Below are 15933 nucleotides of genomic sequence, written 5' to 3'. Positions count from 1 at the left end.
CACAAGGGCTACATGCAATTCTTTCTCATGGTCACCAAAAATAATTTTGAAACAACTTCAGATGAAGTAGGCCCTCCTGAAGGATGAATCCTCCCAAATAATTACTTTTGATTGTTAGCTCTCAAACAAGTTTGTGGGTTTTTTGATTATCACTTTAAAATTGAAAGTGCAGTCATTTCTGATTTGGACAAGAAAAGGACACTTACTCATTAACATGCTTTAATCCTGTTCTGGGGTGTTTTGCAAACATAGTATTTTAAAAAGACTACATGGAATTATAGTCTTGACACAGAAAACAAGATGAAAGATCAATTTGTCAACACTGTATGAACAAAGCAAGCCAAATTCATATAACTTCAAGAAAACAAATTATACTTTAAAGCTAAAATAATTAGAGGACTTCTAAATGATTTATTTATTTTCTTACTAACTTTCCTTCCAGTATGATTCATAAGTCTTGATAATTTTCTCCCTTATGAGATACATAGGCAAAAATATTCCATGTATGTTTTATATTCACATGCTCTCCAGCTGAGATGAATACATCTCTAAATACTTCCCGTGGTTGCACACTACGTTTGATTATTTTCTTCTGATTGTATCAAAGGGATTTTTGATACTAAATATTTGTTGAGAGTCAAGGGGACTGGTTAAATCAGTTACTTGCTTTTATTCCTGAATGCCATTTTTGTGTTTCTTTTTTGGAATCTGCCATTCTTTTTTCATTGACTTCTTTGAGAATGGTAACTGAATTACTGCAGGCTCTGACAGTGTTGCGGGGGTTTTGGTGTTTTGTTTTGGTTTGTTTGTTGCGGTTTTTTAAAATCAAATAACATTACTTCCTAAAGTGTCCACTATGGAGCTGAGATTATTGTTTGTAAGCAGCACAAACAATATTACAGACTTTCAACTAATTTTGAGCTAATTTTTAGCCTTTAAAAGTAGGTGGAAGTGGCTGAGGTTAATAGCTGGGAAGCCCTGGCTTTCAATGTTAACATCAGTCTTTTTTTAGAAGCTTTATCTTCCATTATTCAATTCTGATCACAATTTGTGTGTGCCATGCTAGACACAAGGAGATCCTGAGTTGCTCTTACAATGATTAAAGAAAGGTCAGTTTCTTTGCCCGTATTGCCTCATCAATTACTTAGCATGCTATAGTATTAGTACAAGATTATCTTTAAAAATCCTCATCTCCAGCCTTGAGAGTCTTATTTCATTCACAGAAACACAAGAGAATCTTGTCCTTTTCTTTGCTATTACTATACTGTGATTTTTTTAAAATTATTTTTTAGTTTTGCAAATTCACATTTGTAAAGTATGCATTAAGGGCACATCTAAGAATAATGAAAAGCTGAATCAATCTTTATTTATTAAGGGATTTTAAAAGTTTGTCTCATGAAAAGCAATCAGTAAATGTTAGCAGTTGCTTGTGGATTAACTGTAGCCCAGGTCAACAACTGACAAATCATCAAAACAGAAGATTACCAAACCGATGACTACAAGGTGAAATTACATTTCTACCTAAAAAAAACCAATAAAAAGCAAAAAAAAAACCTCAGACAAAAAAAAACAGCACAAAAAAAAGCCCCAAACCCCTAACCCCCACCCCCCAAAACCTTCCTTCAAGTATGGGAGCTCTAGAAGTACATGTTCTTGTAGCTTTGGCAAAGTTCATTTGCTGATCTTAATTGCTAGGATGTATTTCAAAAGAATTAACTTTCCGTCTGTCCATATGCGTGTGCACATTTTAACAGGATGTCAGTTTTCATCTGTCCCCTACCTCGTAACTGTTGTGGTCAAATACTGCGGTTTTTACATTGTTCCTAGAAACACCACCTTCCTTTCTCAGGTTTGAGTGTGTGAAGTTGTAGTATTTCTATGTAAATGCCTGCTCTGCCGGAATGTCATAAAGCATGTTACCATGAGTTCAGTAAATATAGAGCTGTACTCTGAGTTGGGGGAAGGAAAAAAATTGGAAATAGTTTTCTAGACCAATGGCACACAATGGAGTCACTTTCTGAACTCCTGTAAGAGGTGTTTGGAACTGTAAAGGTTGTATTCAGGTGGATATCTTCTCTTTCAATGAGAGTCTTAAAGGTGGAGAAGGAATTAAGATTCTGGACTCCTGTGTTGCAGATGTCCATGGGTCAGTTGTATGTAATTTCTGTACATTGACTTAGACATTTTAGGGAAGCCAAATATCCATCAGAGAATCCTAATACTTACCTATTTCAGGCGGGGTTTTCTTTGAAGTTTAAATGGTTAAATGCTATGTGGATCCTTGACTGAATAGAATCATAGAATCATTAAGGTTGGAAAAGACCTCTAAGATCATCGAGTCCAACCATCGACCCAACACCACCATGTCCACTAAACCATGTCCCTAAGCGCCTCATCTACACGTCTTTTAAATACTTCCAGGGATGGGGACTCCACCACTTCCCTGGGCAGCCTGTTCCAATGTTTAACCACTCTTTCAGTGAAGAAATTTTTCCTCATGTCCAATCTAAACCTCCCCTGGCACAACTTGAGGCCATTTCCTCTCGTCCTATCGCTTGTTACTTGGGAGAAGAGACCGACCCCCACCTCGCTACAACCTCCTTTCAGGGAGTTGTAGAGAGCGATGAGGTCTCCCCTCAGCCTCCTTTTCTCCAGGCTAAACAACCCCAGTTCCCTCAGCCGCTCCTCAGAAGACTTGTTCTCCAGACCCTTCACCAGCTTCGTTGCCCTTCTCTGGACACGCTCCAGCACCTCGACGTCCTTCTTGTAGTGAGGGGCCCAAAACTGAACACAGTATTCGAGGTGCGGCCTCACCAGTGCCGAGTACAGGGGCACGATCACTTCCCTACTCCTGCTGGCCACACTATTTCTGATACAGGCCAGGATGCCATTGGCCTTCTTGGCCGCCTGGGCACACTGCTGGCTCATGTTCAGCCGGCTGTCAACCAGCACCCCCAGGTCCTTTTCCGCCAGGCAGCTTTCCAGCCACTCTTCCCCAAGCCTGTAGCGCTGCATGGGGTTGTTGCGGCCAAAGTGCAGGACCCGGCACTTGGCCTTGTTGAACCTCATACAGTTGGCCTGGGCCCATCGATCCAGCCTGTCCAGGTCGCTCTGCAGAGCCTTCCTACCCTCGAGCAGATCAACACTCCCGCCCAACTTGGTGTCATCTGCAAACTTGCTGAGGGAGCACTCGATCCTCTCATCCAGATCATTGATAAAGATATTGAACAAGACCGGCCCCAAAACTGAGTCCTGGGGAACACCGCTCATGACCGGCCGCCAACTGGATGGAACTCCATTCACCACAACTCTCTGGGCCCGGCCATCCAGCCAGTTTCTTATCCAGCGCAGAGTACACCTGTCTAAGCTGTGAGCTGCCAGCTTCTCTAGGAGAATGCTGTGGGAGACGGTGTCAAAGGCCTTGCTGAAGTCCAGGTAGACCACATCCACAGCCTTTCCCTCATCCACTAGGCGGGTCACCTGGTCATAGAAGGAGATCAGGTTGGTCAAGCAGGACCTGCCTCTCATGAACCCGTGCTGGCTGGGCCTGATCCCCTGGTTGTCCCGCACATGCCTTGTGAGCACCCTCAAGATGAACCGCTCCATAATCTTCCCCGGCACCGAGGTCAGGCTGACAGGCCTGTAGTTCCCCAGATCCTCCTTCCGGCCCTTCTTGTAGATGGGCGTCACATTGGCAAGGCTCCAGTCGTCTGGGACCTCCCCCGTTAACCAGGACTGCTGATAAATGATGGAGAGTGGCTTGGCGAGCTCCTCTGCCAGCTCCCTCAGCACTCTTGGGTGGATCCCATCCGGCCCCATAGACTTGTGAGTGTCCAGGTGGCGTAGCAGGTCATTGACTGCTTCCTCTTGGATTATGGGGGGTTCATCCTGCTCGCCATCCCTGTCTTCCAGCTCGGGGGGCCGAGTACCCTGAGGATAACTGGTCTGCCTGTTAAAGACTGAGGCAAAGAAGGCATTGAGTACCTCAGCCTTTTCCTCATCCTCGGTGACAATGTTCCCCCCCGCATCCAATAAAGGATGGAGATTCTCCTTGGCTCTCTTCTTGTCATTAATATATTTGTAAAAACTTTTTTTGTTGTCTCTAACGACAGCGGCCAGATTGCGTTCTAGCTGGGCTTTTGCCTTTCTCATTTCCTCTCTGCATGACCTAACGAGATCCCTGTACTCTTCTTGAGTCGCCTGCCCCTTCTTCCACAAGTGGTAAACTCTCCTTTTTTTCCTGAGTCCCAGCAAGAGCTCCCCGTTCAGCCAGGCCGGTTGTCTTCCCCGCCCATTCTTCTTACGGCGTACAGGGACAGCCTGCTCCTGTGCCTTTAAGGCTTCCTTCTTGAAGAACGTCCAGCCTTCCTGGACCCCTTTGCCCTTCAGGACCGTCTCCCAAGGGACTCTCTCAACCAGCGTCCTGAACAGGCCAAAGTCCGCCCTCTGGAAGTCCATGGTTGCGGTTTTGCTGGCCCCCCTCCTTACTTCACCAAGAATTGAGAATTTTACCATTTCATGGTCGCTAAACCCAAGACGGCCTCCAACCAACACATCTCCCACCAGTCCTTCTCTGTTTGTAAACAGCAGGTCGAGCGAGGCACTTCCCTTGGTAGGCTCCCTTACCAGCTGTGTCAGGAAGTTGTCTTCCACACACTCCAGGAACCTCCTAGACTGTTTCCTCTCTGCTGTGTGGTATTTCCAGCAGATGTCCGGGAAGTTGAAGTCCCCCATGAGAACAAGGGTTAGCGATTGAGAGACTTCTGCCAGCCGCTTGTAGAACGCTTCATCCGCCCCTTCATCCTGGTTGGGTGGTCTATGACAGACTCCCAGCAGGATATCTGCCTTGTTGGCCTTCCCCCTCATCCTTACCCATAAACACTCAACTGTACCATCATCACAACCGTTGAGCTCTAGACAATCGAAACACTCCCTAACATACAGGGCCACCCCACTGCCTCTCCTTCCTCTCCTGTCCCTTCTGAAGAGTTTATAGCCATCCACTGCAGCACTCCAATCGTGGGAATCACCCCACCATGTTTCTGTGATGGCGACTAAGTCATATCTCTCCCGCTGCACAATGGCTTCCAGCTCCTCCTGTTTGCTGTCCATGCTGCGTGCATTGGTGTAGATGCACTTGAGCTGGGATATCGATTTCACCCCTGGCACTGGCATGCTACCCCTAGGCTCATCTCTTAGTTAGAATCCCTTTAAGAAAACATTGTGTTAGATACCAAGACCAGGCACACTTGAACTGCAAACTTGAGTACAGGAAAAGCTCATGTACAGGTTAGCTGGTCTGTGTAGATATGTCCTGCTGACATTTTAGGTACTTCTTTCTTAAAATATTTTAAGGCTACCCTAATTGTTCTTATATTTATAGAAAGAACAGTATCCTACATTATTGCCCAGTAACCTGTTTACATGCCTGCTTTCTTTGGGAAAAAGTCTCCTGTAGTTGGAGTAGTGATTTATTTTATGTATAAAGTGAGCAGGAGCTACTGCAAGGGGAAGCCGAGGAGGGGTTGGGCTGAAAGCTGAGCAGCCCTGTGGTCTTCACCAGCCCTGGAAGACACTGTATAAACCTGTGTCATCTCTTAATATGTTGTCTTTCTGTTCGGTTGTAGTTCCTAAAACAGCCACCTGTGCAAGATGGTGTGGCTATTAACATTATTATTAACATTAACATTATTTTTAATAATCATCCTAAAGATGCAGTGCGAAGGAGCCACGTCTCCTTCATTGGTCCAAGGTGATCTATGTCTTACAGAAGCAAATCATAGCTCCTGAACAACACATAGAGCACATTTCAAAGAGTTTTCTTCTCAGCCCCCTCTTGCTTACAGAAGTGGCATGTCCACTGGCAGTGGCAGGTACTGAACGTGATACCTGCGTGCAGCAGTTGTGCTGTGTGCTCGTTGAGTCCCGGGTGCAGGTCTGTGGCTCAGTGGCATTGCGTTTGCATTAATGACCTCTCCTTTTACACCAGCAATTTCCCTGAGTGTCAGCTACTGGAGGAATAGCCAGCAAAGATGTACAACTGCGGAATATGGTAAAAAGCAATAATCTGCCACCCAAAATGAAAAGCTTGGCAGGTCTAAGCTGAGACAGTGTTTCATTTGTGCAGATGTGTTATAGCTTGTTTTTAAAGTATGGAGGCAAGTTTTGGATCCATCATGATCCTTTTACATCTGAGTATTCTTCTCCTTCGTAAAAAATAACAAAAAAGTGGTCTTGTGCTCCTCTTTGGGACATGGGCACATGAAGCCTGTTGCTAGGTTAGGACCTTTGATGTCCGTTTCAGATTAAATTCTTGTCTAGGATTCCTGCCTTTTTTAGGAAATTTGGCTGGGCTTTTTTTTTCTCTTCTAGTGGTTCTGTGTGATTTTTCTCTGATAACATACAGCTTGGGCTTTGTTTATCTTTTGTATCTTTTATTTGTGGAGATGTTCCCAAAAGTCATTGTGAATGTTTTAATTTTTTATTTTATATGTTTACTCTTTATTGATCACTTTAAAGCTTATAGATGCATATATAATGTTCTAAAATAGGATTGGTTGTAATATTTTAAAGGGAATTGCCTTGAAACATCAAATACCCTTGTAATATCCTGTGGTATGATACCAGTGAAAGATGTATTTGCAAGTCTGTTTTTGTAGTAGTACTTTTTGGTAGCCTGTATCATCTGTAAAAATAGTAATCTCGAAATAATGTTGTAGTGAATTCTCTGTATGATGATTTAAAACTCCAGAAGATAAATACTTTCCTTATCTTATAGGCCAGACCAAACAGCTGAACCTAGATATTTGGGTCGTTGCAGCAATAAGGAAACCCATTGAAAGCAGTGGCTCAGAAGATCCTCCACTTAGATGAATTGAACAGTCTTGCCCTAACTTTCTGTAATACTCAAATAACTGTCCTGAATGCAGCTTCAAATGGGTTTTCAGAAGTTACAGACCTAGTGACCTGTGGAAATATTTCATGTTATATGGTTTCTTGTGGAATAAGAAATACCAAACGGGATTCGTAATATCACGCTCCTCCTAAGAAGGTGTAATTCTGAACTTTCTACTCCATGACTCTCCTACTCTGACAAGAAATATTAGAACTTATGTGTTGTGGTTTGTTAAAAAATGTAAATTTATGTTCAAAATTGTTTGTCAGTCTCTCAGAAAATTAGAAGTAATTAAATAGAAAGTTCTACAGATTTGTGCCATTTCTGTACCCTCTCATCTCAAGATGGTGTGAGAAGCAGACAATTGTAATAACTTGCTGCTACTCCTTTCCAGCTTAATTTGATCTTGTTCCTTAATTCTGACAGATTGTTTTTAATTTTCCCATCTGTTCCATAAAAATCACAAGTGATTGACTCTTAGGAAAAAATAATGTCTAATAGCTGAGACATTTTTAATGAGTTGGTATGAGTTATTTAATGAGATGTGCTGAAGAAGGCAAGCCAAGTGAAAGATTGGGCCTGGGGTGGTGGATGTAAAGAAAGGTAAAGGGCAACCATATGCTTCAGGAAATCTCTACTCTTCTCTTTAACCTGAGCGTCAGACTGCTGCTGTCTCCAATTTCAGGCAGCGCACATCCTTAGACCCATGGACAAAAAGCAAAGGTTCGGTAGCAGTAATTCCTTTTCCCCTTTTATTTAGCGCAATGTCTACCCTCAGACAGTACTGCTTTGGGGAGAGGAACAGTCATGCAAAGCAAAAAAAAAATCAAAGAATAATACTTAAGTAAACTTAAAAACATTGCAGGCTGTGGTTTAACTTCATCTCTTCTAGCAACCTACACCGTAACTCCCAGTTATTCTGGTGTTAGGTCAGAAAGAACCCCCGTGCCAGTAAACAGAGCGACTGTTCTCCTCCAGCCTCTCTGAAGGCTAAACCCCTTTGCTTTAAAATTGCCTGCAAATGACATCTCCTGGGGCAGGAAGCCATCAATATGCAGTATGGATCTTTGAGAATAGCAACCATGAATATAAATGTTAACATCTGGACTTCTCCCTTCTGTTTTGGTTTTAATATATTATTATAATAAACATAAACATTATTTTTAATAATCATCAAATAGCAGTTTCTCTGGCAGCCTGAGACTTCATTATTAAATCAAATGGTGAAAATAAACATACAGCTCTTTTACAAGGAAAGTTGAAAGTTTGACTCAACTCTGCAAATATGCCATTGTTAGTCTAATCTATTGTAGAATTCATAGAATAATGAATTAACTTTCCAATTGCATACAGTGAGGCATAACAAATGAGAGAATGCTACCATGGTAATGAGCAAAATATACACTTGTTTAATGGGCTACTGACTAAGGAGAGAGACTTTTGTCTGCATTTTTTTTACCTAGTAAAATCTGAGAGTAATTTAAGTGAAAAAGAGAGCAGGGAACATCAGTACTCCACACTTTTAGAGCATCTCCAAATACTCAGCCTGACAGGTTTCCTTATGACATGTATTTCAAACAACCAAAGAGGATGGGGGAAAGATTAATATGTGACTTTCAAACTACTGAATGTGGTAACAGTTAAAACTGCTTCTGGTTTAAATTTGTACAAAATTGGACTTGGATGGTGTCTGTTTTAAGGCTCAAGCTCAGCAAGTAGCCACAGATAGGAGATGCTCTGTGCTTATAGAGAAGTCTCTGCTCTGAATGAGACTAGACTGTGCCTAAGAGTTAGATTATCCTAATCTGGGACTGATATAAGGGAAGAAAATGTTTTTATTTTTAATGATTTTTTTCCTTGTTATTACTATCTAGTAGCAACGTTCCTAGAGTTGGACTTTTTTTTTTTCTGTTGGGGAGAAGGAATTGATTGGTGGCTTACTTTGTCTGCATGGCAGGAGAAAAAAGTGACTTAATTTTGGGTAAATTCTCATGGGCTTTGGGAACACGACCCATTATCTATCCCTCTTGATGGATTTTGGACAAGGATCTTGTTGCATTGTGGCTTTAGTAATAAATCTTCTATGTATTTATGTAGTTAAAATTAAATTCACAAGATGTAAGTTTAATAGTTCTGCATTAATCCTTCATAAAGCATTGATCTTTTGTTTTTTATCTTCCTCCGCAGTGTGTCAATCCTGATCTTTAATACTTCTCGGCAGTGCTTTGTTGTGGTGAAGCAGTTCCGCCCAGGTAATCCTCTTTTTTTTTAGATTTACTTTTGCTCTCTAGCGAAGCAAGCTTTTAAGGGTTTAGCAGTTAAAAGTTGGTGCATCCGTGGTGATAAAATCTTTGTTCTATATTCTGTTTCTTTGTATGATAGCCCACCCTTTTCAGTTGGTCTGAATTTCTAACCAGGGAAATTTCCATTATAGATGAAATGAATGATCAGGGTAGCCTTACATTCTGCTTTTGGGCTAGTCATTGTCCTCTTTTGGATGAAATTACAAAGAGCTCTACAATGATCATGCGATAGATTGCTTTTATTTCAAGTTCCTTCTTGACCTATCTAGTATTTAGTAGGCAGCTTCTGTGCAGAAAAAAATTCCTTTTTTTATTTTTTGGTCTCAAATATTACTTTTCTTTAATATGTTATTGTGCGTTGTATACTTGGGAATTTAGAATGAGGGACATTTAGGGCTGTATGCTTTTTCATCAATACGTGGATAGCTTCATTTTACCAGTTATAATTATGAATTTAGGTTAATATACGTCTTTTTTTCTGAGTTTTTGTATCAGTTATTTTAATTCAAAGCAATATTTACTTTTTGGAAGTTAAAAATTAAATCCATATTCTCTGCATGTTAATAAAAAAAAAAATCACAAGATATTTCACTGACTGTTGCTAAGAGACCATTTCAAGACTGTTCCTGGTAGACTTTATGGGAAACTTTCAAGGGTGGTGTCATGTTGTCCTTTCTTACTAACAGTGATTGACAGGCTCTTCAGTATTGTGCGGCACTGTTATACCAACAGTGCATACTTCTCATGAAGCACTATATTGACTATTATACAGAGAAAGTGTTTTTTTATTTGTCTATCAATAAGCCAATGTCTTTTATTTGCCAGCCAAATAAAATCGCTCATATAGCTATTGCTCTCTTTGAGACAATCTTAGGCAGAAGCCTTCATATATGTGCATATATATATATATGTACTGAACAGCGACACGTTCATTATGGAAGTGTCAAATCTGCCTCAAAAGACCAGACCGTTCTTGGAGTTAAACTGTTCCAGAGGCTGGAGCTGCTCAGAAACCTGGCCTTAGGGACAGTGGTCAGTCCATAGCAGTTCAGTTCAGCAGATCGCAACCATGCCCTGACATTACTCACTTCACTATAATTATATTTCCATTCCATGGTTATTGTCTGCCTTGGTGCCTGTTCCACAAGCAAAAATTAAGGCTGAGGCTTTTCTCATTGCTAGCTCCTATCAGGGTACCACCAGGAAGGTGATAGCTCATTACTTGTGAGCAAACAGCTGCCGCTCACTCACCAGGCACGTCCCCTGCACGTGTGCTGGTTGACATATGTGCTTGCCTTTCCTTAGGGCGCAGTGTCCCGATCAGGGTTTCCCATTGAAGTCTGTGCTACTTATAAAGGCAGTCATCCCTCCCTGTTACGTACATTCCCACCCCGTTCCCTTTGGCAGCACCACCCCTTATGCAGCCACAGCAGAGGTCTTAACATGGCTGCAAACAGATAATTTTGAGGATTAGACAGTTGATCTGACTGGCCTGGAAGAGTTCATGCTGGCTTGAGGGGTGGTAGGAGCACACAACTGGGGTGAGGCAGACAGGACCTTATTTCTCAGGGTACCGTGGACTTAGATCAACTTGAATGAATCATTTGGAAAGAGCAGAGAGAAAAAAGTTACACGTGTATCTCAGTCGTTTCCATATTAGTTCCTCACCCGTGACTGATTGGCCAAGGTGTCGGGCAATGCTCATTTTGGTAGTTAATTGACCACATTGACCACTCTGTTCCCTGATATTAACAGGCAGCTTGGTTTTCTAGGCTTTGCTTATCTATGAGAGATAAATTGAGTTTGAACCTTTCTAAGCCTGCTGATAACGAATTTATACTGTGATTCCTTGGTCAATGCTCTAATTTTTGGACTCTTACAGAAGTGGCTGGTACCGCTTCTTTTCTTCCTTATCTGCAGAGAAAAGCTGTTAGTGTGCTTTGAGTGTTGGCTTTGCTCTGAAGAGGACTGCTGGATTGGGTCCTTTTGGGAATGTAGGTTTTGATCTACGTGGAGCCCAGTTGTGCTGAGGGAGAAGGAGAACGGCAGGTGCCTGCCGGAATGACAGGATGGGTTTCAGGGATTCAAGAGACTTGTAACAGAGAGTTACTTTAATCAGAGTTTCATATTTCTGTACCCACACTCTTACCTGCATCCTGTTTTGGTGCCCAAGTCCTTTACTGGGATATATGCATTGTTCCTTTTTGTATTTACTGATACAGCTAAGTCAATATTGAAAAAGCAATACAATCTTAAGAGTATTTGGCTCATCTCAGAGAGATCCTGGAGGTAGTTGTCATTTATGATAATTGTCATAGCTTTTAGAAGTTTTTGGAATAATGACAATAGACACCCTTCAAGGATCTGTGCTTCAGATTCTGCATGGAATATTTTTTTTGCCACCTTCTTGCTGCATTTTAAAAAGAAAACTGAGCTCTAGTCATGTTTTTCAACTAAGAAATGGAAGCTCCTTTCCTTAAATATTTGAATCTCAAAGGCCTAGACGTACCTACTGCAAACAGCTTTGAAACTGTTAAATTCTGGAGAAAGATAATTTTGGGGCAAACTTCTGCACTTCATCTTTCTTTTTGGGCTGATCTAGACATCTCCCGTTCAGGTGCTGATCTTGTTATACTACACTTCTGAGGCAAGAAGCTTTATAGAAGGAGCCTAGGCACAAACTTCTGGGGTATAGACTGTTCCCCAGAGACCAAGTGCTTGAGAAGTCACTGTGGTACTTTATTTTTATGTGATAACATTTCTTTAGGGACCTTGTTGTATACCACAGTTTTAAGAAATAATAAGCTAAATCCAGTAACTGGAAGAAAAGTTGTCCATTAAACTTGAGCTCTTTTATATTCCAGTTCTGTAAGATTTAGAATGGGAAATAAAAGAGAAGCTCATTTGAAAACTGTTACGTGTATATGAAACATGCATGAATAAAAATAATTTCAAATTTTAAAATAGTTTTTTTCAGGGTGTTTTATAACACCCTCATGGTAACCTTTCATGAAAAGCAAAGGGATAGACATGAGGAAATTTCAAAGAAGAAACAGGTGGGATTATACCGATAAGCTAAAGTTACAATGATTGGAATTATCAGTAGTGATTCTTTGTGTGTTAACATCCAGTCCTGCAGTTCTCACTCAGGCAAAATTTCTGTTGACATCGGTGAGAGGTTTTGCTTAAATAAGGACTAAAATCTGGCATTTGCACTTTCTTTAGGAGTGCATTACAGTGGCAGCTGTTTGTAGATTAATTCAAAAAGTCTTTTTCAGACTCCACACAGGAATCTGTGCAAGGAACTATATGTTCAAAAGAGGGTTGGTTTTTTTTTTCAAACAAACATACATGCTTTTCATACCCTTTCTAAATAACAGCTGAGTTGACAGGCTGAAAGACTCATCATTGTGCACATGGTACATAACGTGCAACCCAACTTTCCTGTAAGATAACTGCATAGTTTAAGTTAAATCCTGATATCCGCATTGCCCAACAAATGGAAGCTGTATGGTGCTTCTGGGACTTATACTTCTTGGATGAACTAGCTTCCTTTTTTAATTTTTATTTATTTTAAGGTGTGCATGAATTCATTCCAAATGATGTAAGCACAAATAAAGTTTAAAGAATAATTTTACAGAAATGGCAAGAGAACCTTTGTTCTCTAAAATTCCAATTTCAGTGTTCCAATTTTAACAGATGACATGGCTGAATTCCTTGTTACTCTCAAGTACTCTGATGGTCATAAATTTCCAGACAAAATTTGTGTACCATCTTTTTTTCTATTTAATATGAATAAACTAACACATACTTCCCACCTGTTTCTTTTGTGGGTTTTTTTTTCAGCTGTTTACATGTGTGAAGTAGAAAGGCATCATCCTCAAGTCTTTCAACATCAGGCCAAGGAGAACTTCTCCTGTCTAGAGGATCCCTTACCTGCTGTGGTAGGAGTGACCTATGAACTTTGTGCTGGCATTGTAGACAAACCAGACCTTTCTTTAGAAGAAATTGCATGTGAGGAAGTCTTAGAAGAGTGTGGCTATCGTGTTCCTGTTACAGACCTAAGGAGGATCACTTCTTACAGGTAAATAGCAGTAAGTTAAAACTCTTTGCATTTTGTTGTTTCACAGATTGCTGAAGTGGCTTGAATGTAAATTAATGTTCCCTGTTCCCTTATTTAAGCACTGTGTTGGAGGAACATGGACATCTGAAAGTGTATGAAAGGTGTAATTTTCAGCAAGTGAGAGGAGTATTTACAGAGACTTAAGGAATTATAAACTCATAATTATGGGATTGAATTCCCAGTAAGAATGATACTATTGTGATTTATTCCAAAGACTATTAGAACTGGGAAAAGTTGCATTGGGCTCTTCAGAGCAGTTTGTTACAGCACTAGAGAACAGCCAGTCTTTACTGTGTCAGGCATTTTCCATCTCTGATTCTTACTATTCTGATTAACAATAGAAGCTGCCCAAGATGGACTCTGATTTACCATTAACACAATTTTTCAGAAGCATGAGAATGTGTACCATTAGATCTCTTCATAATATTTGGGCTGTAATTAAGCCTCCTTTGAATTGGACAATAATTAATGTTGTATATGAAGATTTTGCTGATTTGACTGTGAAAATTTTTACATTGTATTTTTTGCAGGTTTTAAATAGTTACTGAAATAGATTTTAACATGTTTTAAAACATATATTAGGAGTAAGAGGAAAACTTAATATGTAAGAGGAAAAATACAACATGTGAGTTGTTGGAGGGGGAAAAAAACCCAAAAAACCCTCAGGAGAAACTTTGCACACAGCTTTAACCCCATTATATCTCCTTCCCAGCTTTTAGTACTGTTATCCAAAATGTACGTGTGTTTGTATTTTACAGAGAAAGCAGCAGGTTTTTTACTTTCTTTATTTTGCTTGACATCTCCATTGAACTAGGCCCTGTCATTGGTTTTTAATTTGGGAATTGAATACAAATCCACAGCTGTCAATCCTGGCAAATGTTATTTCCTGCTGGATTAACAAGCAGTGCTTCTGTTGAGGGGAGGGGGTGAATCACAGGAGCTGTCTTTTACAACTCCTTGAAAATAGATTAAGGGTTTGTTCTACTGAAAGAAAAAGTGCCTGCTAGATTTATGAGCAAAAGCTGTCTATAGAATTTCATAGGCTGGGTGACACTGACAGGCCATAGCATGCAGATATATACATATGTATATGTACGTATGTAGGTGTATACAAACACAAAATAAGAAAAGTAGAATATAATTTCTGTAGCTGTAGAAGTTTGTAGCTTCAGTGTAGAAGTTTGACTCGACATTAACAATTTATATCTGGCTAAAACACCGCATGTTTTTTGGCTGATAAATGTCTTTGTATCTTACAGGTGGTTGTTCTTGCAGTTGCTTTTTTTTTTTTAATTGCACTGACTTGCAAAGAGAGTATGCAATTGGAGTTTTCTCTGTTGAATCCCATGCAAAGGACACTTAATATGTTAATCCTCCAATCCTGCTTTGTCTGTGTGGGCACAGCTTTCTGCCCATGGAGATCCATGCCGAAGTCAGAAGGACCTGTATAGTATTTACTTTTTTAGACTAATATGAAAGGTTGAAGCCTCAAAGATGGTACTTCACAGTTTCTTTTGTTGGACTTCCTGTGCTCTGTGTTAGAATTTTATTCTAAATGTCCCGGTCTTCCTATTAGGAGTGTCCTGTTCTTCCTTCAGCCAAAGACTGGCATACCTGTCTGATCCTTGAGGATTTGATGCAAAGACAGGAAGTAATTGGTTCCCCTATGGTCTGCTAAGGACGTTTTTCTCCATAATGGCTCTATTACATATAAGAATTTCAGGGCTTTTTCTAAGTGTAACAGGTTTTTCTAAATGGTTTATGCTGTTTCATGCTGTGACTGTCAATACAAAGCACTGACATAAAGTGTTACATTAATGCACATGCATCCCATTAATAATTACAATACATCATGCACTTCTAGTCTTATCTGTCATCTCAGTGATCCATGTAATAATTGCTCTATATTATTTATTGTTCCAGTGCATCAGATCATTCAGCATTCTGTCTGAAGTGTCTAACTATCTGTACCTCGAGCAAGTTTTTCCTCATGTCTTGCCTAAACTTCCCTTTTTTCACTTCAAGCCTGTGACTTACTACCCTGTTCCCAGTGGACATGAAGTACTTCTGCACCTTCCACATATTTGTTTAAACAGGTCTCCCCTTTATTTTATTTTTGCCTATGCAAAACTATCTTGGGTGATTTAAGCTTTCTCTTTAGACCATGTTTTCTAGATGTCTGATCATGCCTTCTGCTGTCCTCTGCCTTCTCTCCATCTGGTCTGCGTACTTCTTAAAAACATAGGCTCCAAAGTGGAGCACAGCATTTTAGCAGGGGCTTTACCACTGTCAGATAGAGTGGAAGCATTATTTCTCTAGTCTCATTTTGTCAGATTATTTTGTTTATATGCTGTAGTATGATGTTTGCCTTTTTTGCAGTGGCATTATGTTGTTGACTTATGGTCCACAATGCCTCCCCTATCTCAAAACTATTTTCTGCAGCAGTACTGCACTGTCATTCACCTCCTGTCTGTATTTGTGCTGTTTGTTATTGCTGCCTGAACACAGAGCCTTGAACTTGCCTTTACTGAATTGCATCCTATCTTTTCAGACCATTTCTACAATTTTGGGGATGTTTTTGAATTCTAATATTCATTTCTAGCTTCTTATAA

The 15933-nt window shown here is 40.4% G+C and overlaps 1 protein-coding gene across 4 annotated transcripts in view; it reads left to right on the top strand.

The window, feature by feature from the left end:
• NUDT14 (nudix hydrolase 14) overlaps positions 1-15933 on the top strand; it is a 66248-nt gene that overhangs the window by 37221 nt on the left and 13094 nt on the right. For all 4 annotated transcript variants that reach the window (XM_076345595.1, XM_076345596.1, XM_076345598.1 and 1 more), the window contains 2 exons: positions 9083-9147; positions 13045-13282. In XM_076345595.1, the coding sequence (XP_076201710.1) occupies positions 9083-9147; positions 13045-13282 (303 nt within the window). The remainder of the gene's footprint in view (positions 1-9082; positions 9148-13044; positions 13283-15933) is intronic.

This window comes from Aptenodytes patagonicus, chromosome 7 (assembly GCF_965638725.1).
Source record: "Aptenodytes patagonicus chromosome 7, bAptPat1.pri.cur, whole genome shotgun sequence".
Lineage (NCBI taxonomy): Eukaryota > Metazoa > Chordata > Aves > Sphenisciformes > Spheniscidae > Aptenodytes > Aptenodytes patagonicus.
This window is presented reverse-complemented; position numbering and strand designations above follow the sequence as displayed.